At 31.5% G+C, this 19,949-nt stretch overlaps 1 protein-coding gene and 1 long non-coding RNA gene across 4 annotated transcripts in view; one reads left to right on the top strand and one right to left on the bottom strand.

Annotated features, from left to right (window-relative positions):
- Positions 1-19,949, bottom strand: part of LOC308631251 — a 930,091-nt gene that overhangs the window by 396,170 nt on the left and 513,972 nt on the right. The window lies entirely within an intron of this gene.
- Positions 1-19,949, top strand: part of ATF2 (activating transcription factor 2) — a 110,824-nt gene that overhangs the window by 87,487 nt on the left and 3,388 nt on the right. For all 3 annotated transcript variants that reach the window (XM_081260666.1, XM_081260664.1, XM_081260665.1), the window contains 3 exons: positions 1,982-2,131; positions 5,520-5,726; positions 15,924-16,029. In XM_081260666.1, coding sequence (XP_081116792.1) covers positions 1,982-2,131; positions 5,520-5,726; positions 15,924-16,029 — 463 coding nt within the window. The remainder of the gene's footprint in view (positions 1-1,981; positions 2,132-5,519; positions 5,727-15,923; positions 16,030-19,949) is intronic.

Here is a 19,949-nt window from a genome sequence, read left to right as displayed (position 1 = left end):
GGATTCCTAATCTATAAAATAGGGATACTATTCATTTAAGAACGTATTTAAAAGCTATTGATAACTCAGATGAATCTCAAGTGCATTATGCCAAAGGAAAAAAGTCAGATTCAAAAGACTAGACAGTATATAGTTTCCGTTTAAATGATATTCTGGATAAGATAAAATTTTGGGGGTCAAAAAACAGATTAGTGGTTTCCAGGGGCCAGAAATGCAAGGAAAACATGACAGGATAGGGCATCAGGGCATTTTGTGGGTAGAATTATTCAGTATCCTAGTTGTGGAGAAAGTAACACAAGTGTATGTGCTTGTTGACACTCAAAGAGCTGTATATACTAAAATGAGTAAATTTACTGTCTGTAAAACTTATACCTCAATAAGACTTTTCTGTAAACTACTGACTTTTTTAAAAAATCAAATCCAGAATCTACAAGCATTCAATAGAGAGAAAATGTCCACTAATGCTTCTCTAGGCATAATTATTGCCTGTGGTGAAATTCTACTGATCTTTTCATATATGCTTCAGTTGTTGAGGGATTTGGATCACATATAATAAACAATAAAAAGATATGCATAGATGAAAAATTTTGTAGTTGATAAAATTTTCTAAAATTTTTCTTGGAATAAGTGAAAACAGTTGTAGAAACATTTGAGGGCCTTTTTCAAAAGGTCTTTTTTTTTTTAAGAGAGAGAGAGAGAAAGTGAGAATGAATTTTTTAATATTTATATTTTAGTTTTCGGCGGACACAGCATCTTTGTTTGTATGTGGTGCTGAGGATCGAACCCAGACCACACGCATGCCAGGCAAGCGCGCTACCACTTGAGCCACATCCCCAGCCCCAGAAGCTCTTTTCTTCACATGCATTCTTTACTATGTGCTGTGGAAAGGAAGAAAGGAAAAATTGTTAAGAATCTTTTTTTTTTTTTTTTTTAATAGTTAACATCCAAGCCGGGCTCAGTGGCACACAGCTGTAATCCCCGCGGCTCGGGAGGCTGAGACAGGAGGATCGAAATTTCAAAGCCAGCCCAGCAATGTTGAGGCACTAAGCAACTCAGTGAAATTTATTTGGGGCTCAAGAACTACATCTCAGTTAAGAGCAGTGTTAGCAATAGTAGTCCCAGGTTTTTCCAGGTTCTTGATGTTCCTTTCATTGCTGAGATACTATGATTATCTTATACTAATTGTTACATACTTACAAATCATAAAACTACCTTAAAAACACATCTGCCCAGTTTCACAGAAGAAATCAAGATAATCTCTGCTCTTACTATCTAATTGGCATATGACATGACATATTTCTGATGATAGATAAATTTCATTCAAATTGTATCTTTATGAGGAAGTGTAGCCATAAAATGTAGGGCTTTAATCTAATACCAGACCTATTACATTCTATAAGTCAGTTAGGTCCAGTTCATTTTACTGGCAAAAAAATAAAATATAGTGGAAGAAAAGGATCTACAGGAAGTAAAGCCAACTGTAAGTTCTAGAAGGAAGTTCAGTCTGGCAGGCAGCATAGTGGCCTAAAAAAATGCAGCATCTCTTCATTGTCCAAATACCAAACCTATAAACAGAGATTATTAAAAGGGACCAAATCTGGGTAAGAATAGATTTAGGTTTTAGTATCTTAAGCAGAACCTGGGGGTGGAGAGGAGGTATAAGAATGAGGGAGAAAAGAATGGATAAAAGTGTATATTACAATTAACTTGTAATGTGTTTTTTAATTGGTCGAAGCTAGTTATTTTCAGCTAACTTTTATTTTTTTAACTTTTCAGAATTAGACAAAAAGAGAAGCTTTTCAATGTACAATTGTTTGTCATATTGATATTTATAATACTCAATGAAATATAATAATTGAAACTAATTTCAAAGCCAAATATGTTCCTTAACAAATATTTTCAATTAGCTAATGGGTATGTTGTAAACTACATTTGGGGATAAAGCAGGAAACTTCTTTTTTAAATGGTGTTTACATTTCAGAGATTAAAAGCTGCTTTGACCCAACAACATCCTCCAGTTACCAATGGTGATACTGTCAAAGGTCATGGTAGTGGATTGGTTAGGACTCAGTCAGAAGAATCTCGCCCACAATCATTACAACAACCAGCTACATCCACAACAGAAACTCCGGTATGTGTGTTTTTTTAATCATTCACTACTCTTGTTACCAAAAAAAAAAAAAAAACAAATGTAGTGTAACTTACGTTGACTCTTTTATAGATTTTGAAAAAAATATTTTTTTGTCATGTTGTCATTCCAGAACTGTATCAAAAATCTTAAGAAAATGTAGGTCATATGTATGTGTTAATACAAAATTAAATAGATAAAAATAATAGATACATTGTTACTGTTCAAGACATTTTATAAATAACTCTGTAGGCATTTATGTATATTGACCTGACACAACACAGAAGACTTTTGTTTTTGTTTTTTGGCACTAGGGACTGAATCAGAGGCATTCTACTTCTGAGACACATCCCTAACCCTTTTCATTTTTTATTTTAAGTTGCCCAGGTTGGCCTTGAACATGCAGTCCTCCTGCCTTGAACACGCAGTCCTTCCATATAGCTGAGATTTTAGGTGTGCACCACTGTGCCCAGTTTTTAAATAAATAGTTTTTAACAGTGAAACCTAATACAACTTTGGGAAACTTATTTCATTCCTTCTTTCTTGATTGAGGAATTTTAGGGTTGTGATTTCCTCTTTGGAAAATTTGTCCTATAACTAGAAAAACCTTAGAACCTTATGTTGAGGGGAATGAAGAGTTTCTTTTAATTATTGTCACAAAACTATAGACAGACTTGTCTTAAAAACAAACAATAATTATGAATATATTTTCCTTTCTGCGATATAAATAGGTTTGATATTAAACTGTACTCTTGAATATTATTACATAGTCTATGTTCTGTAAACATTATAGACGTTAACAATTTATTTGATATTGTTGAGGAATGCCTTATTCTTTAGAAACGTTTCAGATAGCAAAACTAAGATCTCTAAAGAATATTTCTACTGGGCCCAGTGGTATATGTCTGTAGTCCCAGCTACTTGGGAGGCTAAGTCAGGAGAATTGCAAGTTCAAGCCCAGCAATTTAGTGAGACCCTATCTCAAAATAAAAAATAACAAGGACTGTGTCTGTAACCCACTGATAATGCACCCCTGCACCCAATCCCCAGTACAACAAAAACAACATAAGAATCTTTCTGAATCTCTTTTCAAAATTGTCATTGATTTTCCTTTTCCCTAGAATATCATTTTCCCTAATTACACTGCCTAGCATATTATAGTATTGCAATGGTCTCTAGCCACTGAAGTGAGTAGGGCTGTTAACTAATGTTCCACATGTCCAAAGAAGCAGGCATTTTTTTTCTTTAGCAATTCTTATTTTCACATGTTGTATTTGCTCACTCATTATAAAGCACTAGTTCTTTTTATTTATTCATGTAAGTATTCTTACTATACTTCTAGGTAATGGGAGGTCTTTTAAATATATAAATATTCATACCCATATATGTGTAAGTCATATGACACAAATCAAATGATTCTTGAATTAAAATTTGTAAAACATCACCAAAAGAATAAATATGGCAGCAGTTTATACTAAGAACCCCTTTTCACTTATCTCTAGTTTCTAACTATCTATCATGATTGATATTTCTATATGTCTACAATAAATTTCTAACCCCCTGCCTTTTGGCAGTATGAGGGCTCCAACCCAGGGTCTCACACATGCTAGGCAAGCACTTTAACACTGAGCTACGTCCCCAGCCTTTACAGTAAATTTTATATTCTCTACTTGAAGAATATTAGTATTGACCTTAAAAATTTCCAATCAAAGAAATGGGTAAATACCAAGTTTTAGATTGTCAACTAAACATAGATATTTACTTAGCTATTTTATCTTTATTTTCATATACTATTAGTCTTTCCCTAGATTTATAACTTTATGTTTTATTGTATCAAATAGAAGCCCAGTGAGTACAGGACTTTATCTATTTGTTCACTGATATATCACTAGACTCTAGAATAGTTTCTATAAATATTTTCATGATTCTAATTGTAATAATTTCTGCTATTCTATTACTTTGATTAATCTTTGCTGTGATGAATTAAATCAATTAAAAACAAATCAAAGAAGTTTTTTCTATTCAGACAATTGAATAAAAAAATTGTTCTCAATAAAAAAAAATGATAGAGGATGAAGAAAAATATTTCAAGGCTGCAGTTCTTGAAGCCAGCCATACAAATATTTTTCTAAAAGATTAAGTTGCAATATGTAGGTTAAAAAAAAGCAATTTAATTTAGTGCTTGATCTTTATTACAATAAAAATACTTCAGAAGTGAAATAACCCTCTTATTTATTTATTTTGTGGTACTGAACTATATCCCCAGTCCTAACCCTCTTAATTTTTTACTGCTAGTTATTTGAACAAAGGAATCAAGTGATAACTTACTATTTTGGGGAGTTTGTAGAATGAAGAATAGCTTGGCAATTTACCTGCAGAACTTATCTTGAACACGTACATACGTAAGATTTTTGCTTATTACATAGACTTGATTTGATTTGATTTGTTCACACCCTTAAAATATAATTAATTATAGGTAAAAGATTGTTTTTAGTCTTGTCTTTTGAATTATGTACCTATAACAATTAAGTGCTCTTTCTTCTACACAAATTTCTAGTGGTTCATTTCCAATCTCCCATATTCAACTGTTTTGTGGCATGGATTTGGGGGCTCATAAGAGGACTGGAGGTTTCAGTTGTTCTCTAGTCCTGTATACTAGACAGTCTGACTAGTGATTGAAGATTTATATCCTTGGCTGATCAGAAATCAAGCTGATCCATTAGGAGGAAATGGATCAATTAAAAAATGAAAATTAGGGTTCTTGTGGGATTCTGCCTGCTAGGAAAATGAGCACTAATAATTATAAGAACCTGACCCTTAGAAAAAGACTGACCCTGAATTTCAAAGCTAACTACCCCAAAGCATATACATATCTTAATTCCTTAATTTTAGAAAAACCAATAAAGAAAATTGACAGATTTAATATATAGTATATTTTATCTAAAAAATAGACAAAAAAGTGGTTTTCTGACTTGAATTTAATTAGAAAGTTAAGTTTTTGAACTTATTAAATAATCAGTAATTTTCAAAGGATTAAATATTACAAGAAAGTCAATTTAATGTACATGTAGAAAATTCAAGATGTACATATGATCATTAGTATTATATTTTCAATTTTTTATTTCTAAGCAAATGAAAATATTATATATACTTTAAAGAAGATATTCACTATGACATTGCTTTAGTAAGAATTTCATTATAGTATGATTCATTTATTTCAAGGGGACAATTAAAGCACAGGGTGATTTTTATGTTGCTCCAAAATACTAATGTATTCCTCAAGACTTAGAAAATATAGTTAGTGGCTCTCCCCCTTTGACACCCTTTACTGCCAACATCAGTTCACTCACTAAACATAAATATAACAAACTTCCATCTCTGTGCACTGTAGGCTTCTCCAGCTCACACAACTCCACAGACTCAAAATACAAGTGGTCGTCGAAGAAGAGCTGCTAATGAAGATCCTGATGAAAAAAGGAGGAAATTTTTAGAGCGAAACAGAGCAGCAGCTTCAAGATGCCGACAAAAAAGGAAAGTCTGGGTTCAATCCTTAGAAAAAAAAGCAGAAGACTTGAGTTCATTAAATGGTCAACTGCAGGTATGGTGCATAAATATGTGTTTTGTTTTGCCATTTATCTTTAATAGTTGTGAACATAGCTTTTCCTTGTTTCTTTCTAGTTGGCCATCAGGATATTTTAGGGCATAATATTGGGTGTAGGTAGACTCTATAGTAATATAATCATAGTTTTATAAACGTGTTTGAATGCTGAGATGAAGTGATATAAAATTTTCAGCACTGACACATTATCTTTGGGCTGGGGATGTGGCTCAAGTGGTAACGCACTCACCTGGCATGCGCGGGGCGCTGGGTTCAATCCTTAGCACCACATTTAAAAAAGAAAGAAAGAAAGGAAGGAAGGAAGGGAGGGAGGGAGGGAGGGAAAGGGAAGGGAAGGGAAGGGAAGGGAAGGGAAGGAAGGGAGAGAGAGAGAGAGAGAGAGAGAGAGAGAGAGAGAGAGAGAGAGAGAGAGAGAGAAAGATAGATAGATAGATGTTGTGTCCACCAAAAACTGAAAAATAAATATTAAAAATTCTCTCTCTCTGTCTTTAAAAAAATACACTATCTTAACTATCTAGCTTAAACTTTATGAAGTTGTAATAGAAAGATCAAAGAATTCCAAAATTTAGAAATATTACTTAAATTCACTTTCTTTGTTTATCTTTTGGTTATATCATAACTAAGTTGCTTCAGCAGTTTGCACTTTTTTTATTTTTTATTTTTTGTAGTTGAGATGGATACAATACCTTTATTTTATTTATTTATCTTTATGTGGTGCTGAGGATTGAACCCAGGGCCTCACACATGCTAGGCAAGTGCTCTACCACTGAGCCACAACTCCAGCCCCAGTTTGCACTTTTAAATTTTTTAATTCTTTGAATTACAAGTTTTATTTTGTTTTGTTTTAACACTCATGAAAGGTTCCAGATTGACCTTAAATAGTTTCTTTAGGACCTCGTGAGGTCATAAAGATTTTAAGACTCCTTACTTAGTCATTCTTAACATTGTGAGTATTTTCTAATAAAGTTTTTTTTAGCCACCAATTAATGAACATCAACTAGAAGTTGATATTAATGAGTTATACTTATTATTAATATAGGCCAATATAAAGTGAATCTTTCTATATAATCATCATTAATGATAAGAGAGACCCCTACTCCTTTTTCAAATCTATCTGTAAAGATATTACACATATAATTGTCTCTTTAAATGCTTAGGAAAAAATTTCTAACAGCAAACATAGTGTTTAACCAAATTAAATATTTTAATTCAAAAATTGTAATATGTGAGGTAGACATCTTTTATAAATCCATGTTGTGCTCTGAGTAAGAACATGGTAACTTTAGAACAAATCAATTGTCTTACAAACCTATATTTAACCATTTAATTTTAATAACTTACTGTACCACATAGACTTCCAACATGTGGAAGTATAACAAGTATAAAACTAGAGTTTATTAAGAAATATTATCATTACCATATGATAAATGAATTTTTATTTAAGAACTAGTTTCACTATTTGTTTACATATTTATTTATTTTATGGCTGAGGATCAAACTCAGCGTGTCATGCATGCTAGGCAAGCACAATGCCATTAATCTACATCTGTAGCCATACACAATTTTTCAGGAAAAAAAATTCTGAATTTTTTTTTACCTTTTAAATAAAATGAAACAGTTTATAAATATATAATTTATGTATATACTACAAAATAGCTATATACTTTACCAAACCTGTTAGAATAATAACTACTGTTTTTTAAAATTTCAAATACTTTTAATACATTAATAAAGTGACTTAAATATATCTTTTGTTTTTGGTCATAACAAAACCTTCTGAATGACTTGGCTGTTTTATAGTTGAATAACGTAAAACCCATCGATTCCAGCCTTAGTTGTCTGACCTGTAGAATAGAAATAATAGTACTTGTCCTGTTTCTCTGTCGTTACAAAAATCAAATTGAAATGAATGCAAGTGTTTTCCATTTAAAAAAAGTGATAACTTATCAGTATTTTCCTTTGTAATTTGGTCTATTATGTCTTGTTTTAAAAATTAAAAGTGTTTGAAAACTATTAAGTGGTATATAAATGTATGGTATCATTTACAAAGACTTTAATTAGGACCAGTTTTCTGCTTTGACCCAAGTTATAGAAGTATTAATAGCTTTGAATGAAATATTGCTTTCCCTAATTATGCAACAGCACTGGTCACCACTTACTAATAGCAACACTGAATTATTTCAGATTCAGTATTCAAAGTACATATAATCTTTTTTTCATTTATCTTGTTTTTTCTGCCATATGATAAAAATGTTTATTGTAACAAAAGGTGACTTTTTATATTTCCTAATTTGGGTAGAAATTTCTCACTTGGAGAAACAAAGGCAAAATTTATCATCTTAGTAGAAGTTAACTGACACCATTTTCAAAGCATCTGACTTTTACATGGATGTCAGATTCAGGAAATTACTAAATTAAGCTCTAAATTGAAAATTATTTCAGTTAATATCTCAAACTACAAAATAAAAAGTAAAATAATCTTTTTAATCATTAAAAATTAAATGACGTTAGCACTATGTTAGTTTTTGAAATGTATTCCAAAATATGAAGAGGTAAAATGATGTGTTATCAGGGATTTACTTTAAAATTTTTCTCAAAAAAAAAAAGATTGAAAAATGAAGTTCAGCTATATGTATTAACCTGGAGAAATATCCATTATATATATTTATGGGCAAAAGGAATCTTGCTAGAAACAGCCTTCAGGGATAAATGAATTAAACTGTGGTATATGCATACATACAATGGAATAGTATTCAGCCATAAAAGGAATGAAGTGTATGAAAGAACCTTGAAACATTTTGTTTAATGAAGCCAGAACAAAACATTGCACATTATATGCACTCATTCATATTCTGGAATACCCAGAATAGATAAATCTATCTAGAGAGAATGCATATTGGCGAGGTGAGTGGAAGAGAATTGGGAAAAACTGCTTAATGTGTAAAGGCTTTTACTTTAGAGTGATGGAAACATTTTATAATTGAGGGTGATGGTTGTACAACGTTGTAAACCTACTAAATGCCACTTTAAAATGGTTACTTTTGTGTTACTTGAATTTCTCTTCAAATTACTCAAAGTCAGTTGCATATTAAAAGGTATAGCACAATCCTTTTTTAATTAATGAAGGGTTTACATAGATAAATATATAGGTGTAGGAAATGACTCTGTAAATTCAGGTAAATTTTTAACAGTGATGTGTACCATGATGTAAGTAATGGTGATGGAGGAGATTGAGAACCATGGATGATGGGAAGAAAGGCACTTTAGTTATAACTTTCTATTATTGTTTCAAGTCAATATATGATTTTTACTTTTTGTTGTTTTATAGTTATGTTTTCAAATAAAATTAAAAGTTTTTAAAACTCTTTTGACCAGAGTTTATTTGCAGAGCATGAAGTGTTAATCTACTTATAATGGTTTCAGGGAACAAGAATTTCTTTTAGTCTGCTAACAACCAACCCATTAACTGAAGGACAGAATGAATTATGTAGAAAATTTAGTGTCAAAGAAATAATTAAACTCTATGGAGGGCTGGGGATGTGGCTCAAGTGGTAGCGCACTCGCCTGGCATGCGTGCGGCCCGGGTTCGATCCTCAGCACCACATACCAACAAAGATGTTGTGTCCGCCGAGAACTAAAAAATAAATATTAAAAATTCTCTCTCTCTCTCTCCTCTCTCCTCTCTCACTCTCTCTTAAAAAAAAAAAAAAAAAAGTCAGCAATGCTAAAAAAAAAAAAAAAACTCTATGGAAATCATTCATCAATTCTGTACTTCCTTAATAATCCTTTATGTGGCATACAAGTTTAGCTGATCAGTATACTAGGTAATGACCCATGGTTATTTATACAATAAAAAGATTAACAGGTGTTAAGTTGTGATTGTTCATATTTTTACCAAATACATATTTGATTTTAAAGCAAATTATTATGAAGATCATTTCCTCATTCATTGAATAATGTTTTAGCTTTCTAAAATCATCGCTAAAAGAGCACTTTAATCAAATGCTATTTATAGACATTTATGGTAGTCTAGACCAAGAATTGAATACTGTTAGTTATCAGTAATTGTATTTTAAAATAATACCTGTCCTGTTACTTTTATCTTTTATTTGAAATGGTTTTAACCTGTGTTTAATTTTGTCTTTCAATTATATTAATTATGGAGGTTAGTTTTCAGTATACAATTTTAACATGTGTCCTTGTAAACAGAAAGGCAGACTCTTCTCTTTATTTATTATTTATTTATTTATTTATTTTAATATTTATTTTTTAGGTGTAGTTGGACACAATGCCTTTATTTTATTTATTTATTTTTATGTGGTGCTGAGGATTGAACCCAGGGCCTCACACATGCTAGGTGAGCACTCTACCACTGAGCTACAACCCCAGCCCCTCTTCTCTTTATTAATAGTAGCTCTTTAGTAATTTTTCTGTGAGCAAACTTAATTTTTTCGTTTGGGATTTTTTTTAAACTTAAATATTACAAAATAATTGTGAGGTAGAAGCCCCCAAAATTAATAAAAGCATAATTTAATACACGAGGATTTTTCACTCAATAGTTAATGGGGTGGAAAAGATTTTGTTTATTAATTCAGTGACTTACAGGGAATAGAATCAAGTCTTTTATTCCTAGTACCTAAACAATATATGATTTCTATATTTATTACTTGAAATAGGAAAGAAAAGCAGTTGGAAGATGCTATACAATGCCTGTTTTGTTTAATTACTGAAAAAGTTGTAATTCTATAATGTGCTCTCTTCCTCACCCCCACCCCACCCCCCATGAAATTTTAACTATATTCATCTCTACTTTGTATGTTTTATTATGGACTTGAAATCTAGTAATTTTTATTTTCCTTTTTTTTTTTTTTTTTTTTTTTGTACTGGGAATTTAACCCAGGGATACTTTACCACTGAGCTACATTCCCAGCCCATTTTATTTCTCATTTTGAGGCAGATGTCACTAAATTTCTGAGGCTGGCCTCAAACTTTTGATCCTCTTGTCTCTGCCTCCACAGCCCGTGGATTTACAGGCATGTGCCACTAGCTCTTACTTTTAATATTATTTAATAAAACTTTTTCTAAGCCTTTATTTTTTAATCTGTCAAGTTGATAGACTAATTACTGTTAGAAAGATCAAGTGAGACAAAGTGTAGAAGTATGTTGTAGCTGCATCATGTAAGTGCAAGTTATTATTCATTCTGTCATTATGTTTCTGTATGTACAAGGCATGTTATTAGATACAGATTACATAACAGTAAAAAATAATTGTCTATGCATTTACAGAATTTGTGATCTATCAGAGACAGACACAAAACAAGTAATTAAATGTGAAAATAGGACAGTGGTCATTCCCACTCATTTTTTAAGTTATTTCCAAAATATTTTTTAACTCTAATAAAAACCCTATTTGTTTTTCCTATTATTACAGATACATATTAAAGAACTAATTTATTATCAGTTATAAGGTTTTACATCCAGTATAATCCTTGGGGCCTGTGTGGTGAGAATCTTGGTACTTAATAACTGGCTTTTGTGAAAACTGAATATAATAAAATAGTTTATAGCAATAAGAAGTCCCCAAAAGAAGGAACTATTCAATATTATTTCTCCAATTTGGGGGGTAGTGGCTAAACTAGAAAGTCAAATACCATAAATTTATGGAGTAACAGGCCATTAAAACATAACTAAATTTTTGATTGATTAATCAGTTGACTGACCTGTCATGATTCATCAGACTTACCTGCTTCAGATAAACAATATAGAAAAATATTATTTGTTCACTAGTATGTAATTAAATTTAAGCAGCCACATTATTAGAGTGAAGCAGTTGTATAGAAGATGTTAAAATAATTGACTTTGGATTTTAGACCAGAATAGTATTTTTTTCAACATTTCCTTTTTCTTCCCAATCTGTTTTATTTTGACAAAATAATAGTTGCTCACATTTGAATGAGACTTTTTTGCATTTTCAAAATGCTTTTAATGCCCCTTGTTTCATCTTCAAAATGATCTAAGAATCTTCTACAAGTGCTAACTCACAGATAGTGGGCAATACAACCAGGAAGACTTTGGAAGCTGAATCCAATTAAAGTGTATTCTAAAATAATCCACAGAGTAGATGGTAGATGTGTAAACATTTCTTTTTTCATTTACTATTAAATCTGTGTCTTAACATCCTCTCAAATTTATTTTGGCTTAAGCAAACTGGTTGTATATGTATTCTCTTCCTTTTTTTTTTTTTTCTTTAACTTCCTGAAGTTTCTGTATAGAAGCCTTCATGTTGTATTTGTTACATAACAGCCCCCCTCCCAACCTGTATTCTAATCTTTCTTTATAGAAAGTTTTCAAAATTGAAATTATAACTTGTACAACCACTTTATCCAAATAGTAATATAGTCAAACCTATGTTCTTAAGAATAAAATATTTCCTTTAAAACTTATGTATATGAGATTATAGTTCTTAAATGCTTGGATAAATTTGTTGAGTTTTACTATATCATGAATGACTTAGAAATTACTTGACTTTAGCCTATTCTGCCTAATTTATTATATAAACTTTACCTGCATAATCCTCATATTTTCAATTTATACTTGACTTGGTCTTGACCACTAGCATATGCTTACATTTAGGAGTCCAGCTCAACTAAATCTACTTCCATCAAAGCATGACCCATTCTCATGCTTAACCTACACTTCAATTGTGTTTGCTTTTCAATACATGTCTCAGTCCCACTGCCAGTAACTATGTCCTATTGCTGCTTTCAGACTAGTGCTTATACCAGATTTTAAAGAAATTAATTATTAGGGTACAGTAATAACACAAATTATGTCTAATTTATAACCTCTCACCCAAAAGTCACTTTTTAAATTTTTTTAAGTTAATAAAGATGGACATAATACCTTAATTTAATTTATTTATTTTATGTGATACTGAGGATCGAGCCCAGTGCTTCACACATGCTAGGCAAGCGCTCTACTACTGAGGGTCCCCAGCCCCCAAAAGTCACTTTTGAGCTTTAGGATTATCATTAGGAAAACTTACCATCATTGTAAAACATTTTAAATCAGGATAATGTAACAAATTGGGCTGTGTTTATATTTGAGTATACTTTGAAAATTGTTGAGGGTTTTCTTAACCTTTCTGTCATGTGAAAAGTGCAGGAGAAACAATTTGTTGTTTGAAGTTTGGGTGAATATAACTTAGAGCATACTTTTGTGTCTTTGGATATATGTATGCAAACTTTTTATTTTTAATTTCCCCTCCTGTTGGTCTTTCCTGTTATTTGCTTCAATGAAAATTCAGTGAGCACAAATACAAATTGCAAGAACCAAGTGCCTTACCACTTCCATTCTTAATATTTATTGCCCATTGTTGGCATCTTCACATTTGTTTATTTGTTGATGGACCAGATAATCTAATTAGATCAAGAGCCATACTATCACCAACTGTGTGAAATATAGAAATTGATGTCTCAAATATTTATCAGTTTCAACTCTGCATAATTAAAAAGAAAATTTGAATATTTATTTTATTTGAGTGCATAAGAATATTGTTTTAATTTTTAATCACAGAATTATTTAAGTCAACTGTTTTATTGGTTAATCAATTCAGAACTGCTTTCAGCCATTTTATTACATATAGCATTTTGTTTCACAGTATACTATATGATGAGTGTTTCTATGGAATATTTGAGAGACGGTTTGTGATCTTTAAAATTTTATAATCAAGGTAATAATGCTTGTCAATTTCATTTTGTAACTGTTGAAAATTAACAGCATATCAGTGTTGGTGACATTGTTGGTATAAATAATGAAATTAGGACTTCAGACCAATTTCTTATTATTTCAGCTATTTTATTTCTCCTTCTTTGGAATTTTTTATTAGTTGAAATTACTGTAGTCCTCACTATATACTGTAGTCCTCACTATAGCTACTCAACCCATGTCAGACCATGCACTGTCCTCTTAGGTTACACAGAGAAATAATCTCTGCCCTCAAGAAATTCCCAATCCGGTAGAGGTGATAAACAAACATACCAAAATTACAATCCAGAGTGATAAGTACTGTGTAAGATACCTATGAATGTAAATATGCACCTTTATATGGCCCTGGGAAGACAGAAAAGGAAAATTGACTTCTTTTCCTTTGCAAATATTATTGTATTGATTCTTAAAGATCAGTGAAATAATTACCAAGGTAAAGAAGAAAGGAAAGACTTTCCAGAAAGAGACAATGCATTTTATTCACTTAAGTTTACTATTTTTATAAGGCATGACAATTAGATAGTGGTTATTTCATATGGCTCAGACTAATGAGGAGGCAGCAAGGATAAGGGAGACTTAAGGACATTACTTGTATTTTGGTATGTTTAAAGTTTATAGTATTTTAGAAGAGCAGTGAGAGTCAGAAATCAATATGGTCACAGCAGACTATCAAAGATTATATATTTTTAGCTAAAGATAAATATCCATTTCATATTACAAAAATTAATGAGAAGCTTGTAGAAAACAGTATTAGCTCAAGCTGACAAGGCAGGGTAAGGTAGATATTGGATTATTTGTAACATGGTTTCTCATCAGTAGTGCTATTAAGAACGAGCTATAATTAATTGTATTGACACCAGTGGTTGTAATATTCCATGGAAATGATTTTTCTAAATAACAGCTTATCTTTTCTAAAACAAAACTTTTAAATTTTACCTTTTGTACTTTGATCATTCTTCACCCATTCTTAAATTCAGTATTTTAAATATAATCTGACCTTTATTTTAATATTTAGAGTTATTATGACCCTCAATTTTGTTTTGTGCTTTTAGATACAGTATTACAGTTCATTGTTGTTGGGATGTGAGGAATTACTTAATTAAACAGACTTGCCTCCAGATTGCTTAGCTTTTGTTATGTTGATTTTCATGTTTCTGCATTGGTCACTTACGGAGGCTTAATGACCCTAATCTACTGAAATATTTTACATTGAGCTTTCTAGTTAAGAAACAGAATATAAAAAGACCTACCTGCCTAAACTTTTATTTACTCCTGGTTTGTTATATATTTCTATTTACTTTGGAGTAAAATCCAAATTGGTAAAGTCAATGTTAATTTCAAATAAGTTAGAGATGTTTATAAATTAAGTTCTTTATTTTTTTTCCCCCTGGGGATTAAAGCCAGGGGCAATCTACCACCAAGGCACATCCCCAGCCTTTTTTATTTTATATTTTGAGACAGGGTCTTGCTAAGTTGCAGAGGCTGCCCTCAAATTTAGGATCCTCCTGTATCAGTCTCCCACGTTGCTGTGATTATAAGGCATGCACCACCACACCTGGAGGATTTTATTTTAATGTTAGCGATTTGTTAAATTCATATTATTTCTAATTCTTGAGTATTGGTAATGATCACTAATTTATACGTTTTTAGTACTTGATGGTAACTCAAAAGGTTGAGTTGAACTCAACTCAATTTGGAACTTTTGCATAAAACTTACAGATTAATGCATTCCATATAAAGACTGAAGTTCTTATTCTGTTGTAAGCTTTAGGACAAATCACCATTGATTTGTGAATTTTAAATTCAGTTTTACAAATTGCCTGGGTAAAACACAGCTAAGCCATTTAAATATTACATGTACTTTCAGTGGTTCTGGTGCCCAACATAGAACCTTGCAATAAATTTCAGAAATTCATGATTCTTTTGTTATTGTATTTCCCATCTGGAATCTTATTTGTAACTAGAAACTAGTTTAATTGAATTTTCAGGATGAATTTTTTATTTTTAAGTGAACACAATCAGTGAAAATTCCTCCTACCTCTATTCAGACTTTCTGTTTATCAGATAATCAAAAGAACAAATAACATATGTAAATAAAAATATTTTCAATAGGTAACCTAAAATATACAATGAGTCCCAAGGCAAATGGTAATGTAAAAACTTTGAAATATGTTACCTAGTTGTGCTGTTGTCTTATTTAAGTTTTCATACAAGTTGCCGTTTTTGTATAAAAGCTAAAATAGCAAAAGTGATGTATACCGATTAGACATATTTAAGCAGCATAGTTTTTTTATTCCTTAATGTTCTGCCAGTGATGTCCAGTTTTCAAATTTTAATCCACTCATTTTGAACAGTAAAAAATGTGTTTAGTCTACTGCTGGTAAGGTACATAAGTTGTTTCTTCTCCAGAGCGAAGTCACCCTGCTGAGAAATGAAGTGGCACAGCTGAAACAGCTTCTTCTGGCTCATAAAGATTGCCCTGTAACCGCCATGCAGAAGAAATCTGGCTATCATAGTGAGTAATGTTCCATTACCTACAGCCTTAGGCTACGTCAGTGAAATACTGCCAGAGTGAGGAGAGCTACCATTTAAAAAAGTAGAGAATACAGTTCTTTTTTTTTTTTTAATTTTTATTTATTTTTTTTAGTCATACATGACAGTAGAATGCATTTTGATATATAATACATACATGGAATATACACACATCAATCATATTGTCTATTCTATTCTGCTGCCTTTCCTATCCTCCCTACACAGTTCTTAAATCTAAGATTAAATATCAATTTCTGCAAGGTTGTTATACAAGCGAGTTGGGGGGTATACTTTTTAGAATCTAGAGTGTTTTGGAATTTTCTGTTTTTAGCTTTTTCCTAAGCATTACTGCAGATCAGCAATATGTGTTATCTAAAAATTTCAAACATATTGACAAGTACTGATGATTTTTTTTTTATCTTCACAGGATTATACTTTTTATCAGCCATCTTCACTTAACATACAATATCCATTTATAGTATTAGATCCTATTATTCTTTCTTAGGTAATGTCAGCATTATGCAGAGTTTTTGTTGTTGTGAATCTTTATATAGTTAGTTATGAAAAGGCTAGAACAGTATTTAAATCATTTGATTGTAAGTTCACTCCTAAATGTTTTCCAAAAAATGAGATTTTTCTGTTTTCAGCATTTTAGAGGTTAATTGTGCTTTTTCCTTTCTATAATGTCCTTGTTAGATAAGATGCACAATGTTGGAACCAGCTGTTACTCTTGAATAAATGGCCAATTTTTGTCCATTGCACGAATTTGAAACAAATAACAGAGTTGGGAATGCATTAGGCAACGTTCGTAATATATAACCCACAGCTTTCATTTTTATGATTTAGTGATATTTCTGGATATTTGTAAATGTGAAGATTGTTTCAGCCATATGTATCCACTTCATTTTAATTTGCCAGTGTCAGTAATTCAAAAGAACAAAATGTTTTGTATTGGATGCAAACAGTTCCTCAGGTGCTCACGATAAAACTTAATGGCTACCATTTTTACTTGTAGTCATTGTAAGCAGTTTCATCAGAATGGGCAATATTTTTTAATTTAAGAAGATTCAGTAGATTTAGCAATTCTCCATTGCCATATATATTTAGGACACTAATTTTTGTCAGTTTCGAGAATATAAATCTGAGTTACTAGTCATTTTGACACAGGCCAGTGAAACACATTGTAAAGTAAATTGGAACCATATAGAAATATGTTTAGGATTTATATTAACAATGATTGCTATAGGGATAAGGCCATTATGTTCCCATCTGACTTAACATAATTTCCTGTGGAAGCTTCTGAGTTCAGCATTATGCATACATGATTTTCTTAAACAGGAAAGTTCCCTTGAATTTTGGTAGTTTAAATGGAATTATACTGGGGCTGGGGATGTGGCTCAAGCGGTAGCACGCTCGCCTGGCATGTGTGCCGCCCGGGTTCCATCCTCAGCACCACATATAAACAAAGATGTTGTGTCCACCAAAAACTGAAAAATAAATATTTAAAAAATTCTCTGTCTAAATGGAATTATACAAATGATTCTATAAAATTAGAAATAAAGTAACTCTTTTCTCAAATTACATTTAATTCAAATTTATATAGTTTTTAATCTTTAGTAATTTATTGGATGTTTCTAATAGTTTTGACTCTTTTTTCTAAGTAATATAAGCTCAACAAATGTAAAGCAATTATTCATTTTAACAACTGATTTATAAAGATGTTTTCAGGTGTATAGACATATGGGCTTATCTATAGCTAAATGACCAAAAATCAAGATTAATACATTTTTGTGAATATATTTTTTAGTAGGTTATGAGAATGCAAGAAATACAAAGATATTTTTATTATTTGGAAATATCTCTACCTTTATTCCTGTCTAGTTGTTTAGGTAATCAAATTATTAGCATTTGAAATAAATTTTTAAGTGATTTATATTTGCAGATTTCAAACCTTTGAAATAAATCTAATTTCTTCTGAGTTAATAGTGAAAGTAGTGATAGAGATTAAATGAATATATCTTGGAGAAGTTTACAGATTTCACACTAACATGTAGCACATAGCAATATTAATGGTGGTAATCTGTAAGTCTTTCAAAACACTTATGAAGGAGAACCAAGATTTAGTATAAATTAAGGAATATTGTAAAATCTTGCAGGTAAAGGTGACAATAGTTAGTCATAAGGTCTCAATTTTATTAACACTGTCTTGCCTAGTTTTAACACTGAAAGTCCTATGTTATATCCTAGGAAATCCTTTAGTCAGTCGACTGTTGGTCACCCCAAATGTTATATAATATAAAATCAGAATGAAAATAATAATAATACTTATTTACTTATGTAGTCATCCAAGTCAGAAAATTCCCTAAGCAGTTGTAAATACAATTCTGGGTGGAGGTAAAATCTGCGATAGATATGGTAAGAATTAATGCATTACAAGAAGATCAGATCACCTAGAGGTTATGGAAAAGATGGAAGGAGGTGAAGGATAGAGGAAAGCAATACATTATCAAAGGACATTTTATACACACACACACACACACACACACATATACATATACATATGAGCTCATCACCATAAGTCCCATTATTTTGTACAATTTATATGCACTAATAACTGGACATGGTGGCATGGGCCTGTAATCCCAGCCACTCTGGAACCCAAGGCAAGAGGATCTCAAGTTTGAGGCAACTGAGTGAGATCCAGTCTCAAAATAAAAAGTGCTGGGGATGTAGCTCTTTGGGAGAGCTACTGGATTAATTTCATTACTGAAAATATGTATAAACATAGGTAGAGAACTTTTTATAGAATTGAATTGTCTAACATCTGGTTCCATTTAGCTTACAAAGAGCTTAAAGTGACTCTTGAGTATAGCATGATTTCTTGTGCTTTTGATTGTACTGGTAATTGTCTCCCCTCACCTTCTAGAACTGGACATAAGAACAGATATATCACATTGCAAAGGTATTTTCTATGTAAAATTTATAATTACACTGATTCTTGTCAGCTGCCTGAAGGTTTGCTTTACCTAGAGCAAACCTTTAGTGGAGGTCAGTACTCCTCCATTACAATTTATTATTTCTGAGTTTTTGCCTCCAGTATATGTTTAGATTTCTTTGTACCACTCATCACCTATCAATCCCTTTGTTTTTGAAAGCTGCTATATCCTGAGAACTTAACATTCAGAGAAAGGTCAGCCTTGTTCTGTTGAAGAATAGTGGTGAAATAAACAAAAAAGACTGCTTAGTATTCTCCTGTTAACCTGTCATTGCCAGTGTTTTCTTTGAACATGTAACTATTGTATTAGCTAAATAATAATTATTAATATTTTATAGTACTCACTGTGCTTGATTAGAAAAATATTCTTAATGCTTTATACAATTTTTTAAAAGATTACTAATTTTCATTTCTGTTACTGTATCTTGAGGTAAGTTTGGTCCATGGGTACAGTTTTGCATTTATAACATTATAGAGGAGAAGATAGGATTTTATCTCATTAATATATTTATGAAAACTTGCTGTTCAAAAATGTATGGATTTGAGGAAGGTGTGTCAAAATTCTGTAAATTTCACTATATTTCAGAAAATCCTCAAAAGGACTTTGAGTTTAAGTTATGCTTATCAGTTATTCTCCCCTTCCATCGTTTATATTACAAATCATGGGGTAATCTTGCTTCCTAATGTCCAGAGTCTTTTTTTTTTTTTAACTCCTTAACTTTGACAATGGGCATCTGGCCATTCTCTACAAAGAAAAAACAAGGGACTGGTTAAAGAAATGTCAGAATAGAGGATTACCTGTGGCAAGGAGAGAAGCATCCAAGGAGCAACAGTGTCATTGGCGGTGTTCTCTGAAGTTGGGGACTTAGGGCACAGGTGTTCATGTTATCATTGTACCTTATAACTCA

The sequence above is a fragment of the Spermophilus citellus genome, assembly GCF_964194105.1.
Source record: "Spermophilus citellus genome assembly, chromosome: 11".
NCBI lineage: Eukaryota > Metazoa > Chordata > Mammalia > Rodentia > Sciuridae > Spermophilus > Spermophilus citellus.
Note: the sequence above shows the minus strand (reverse complement) of the source record. Positions and strands in the feature narration are given on the sequence as shown.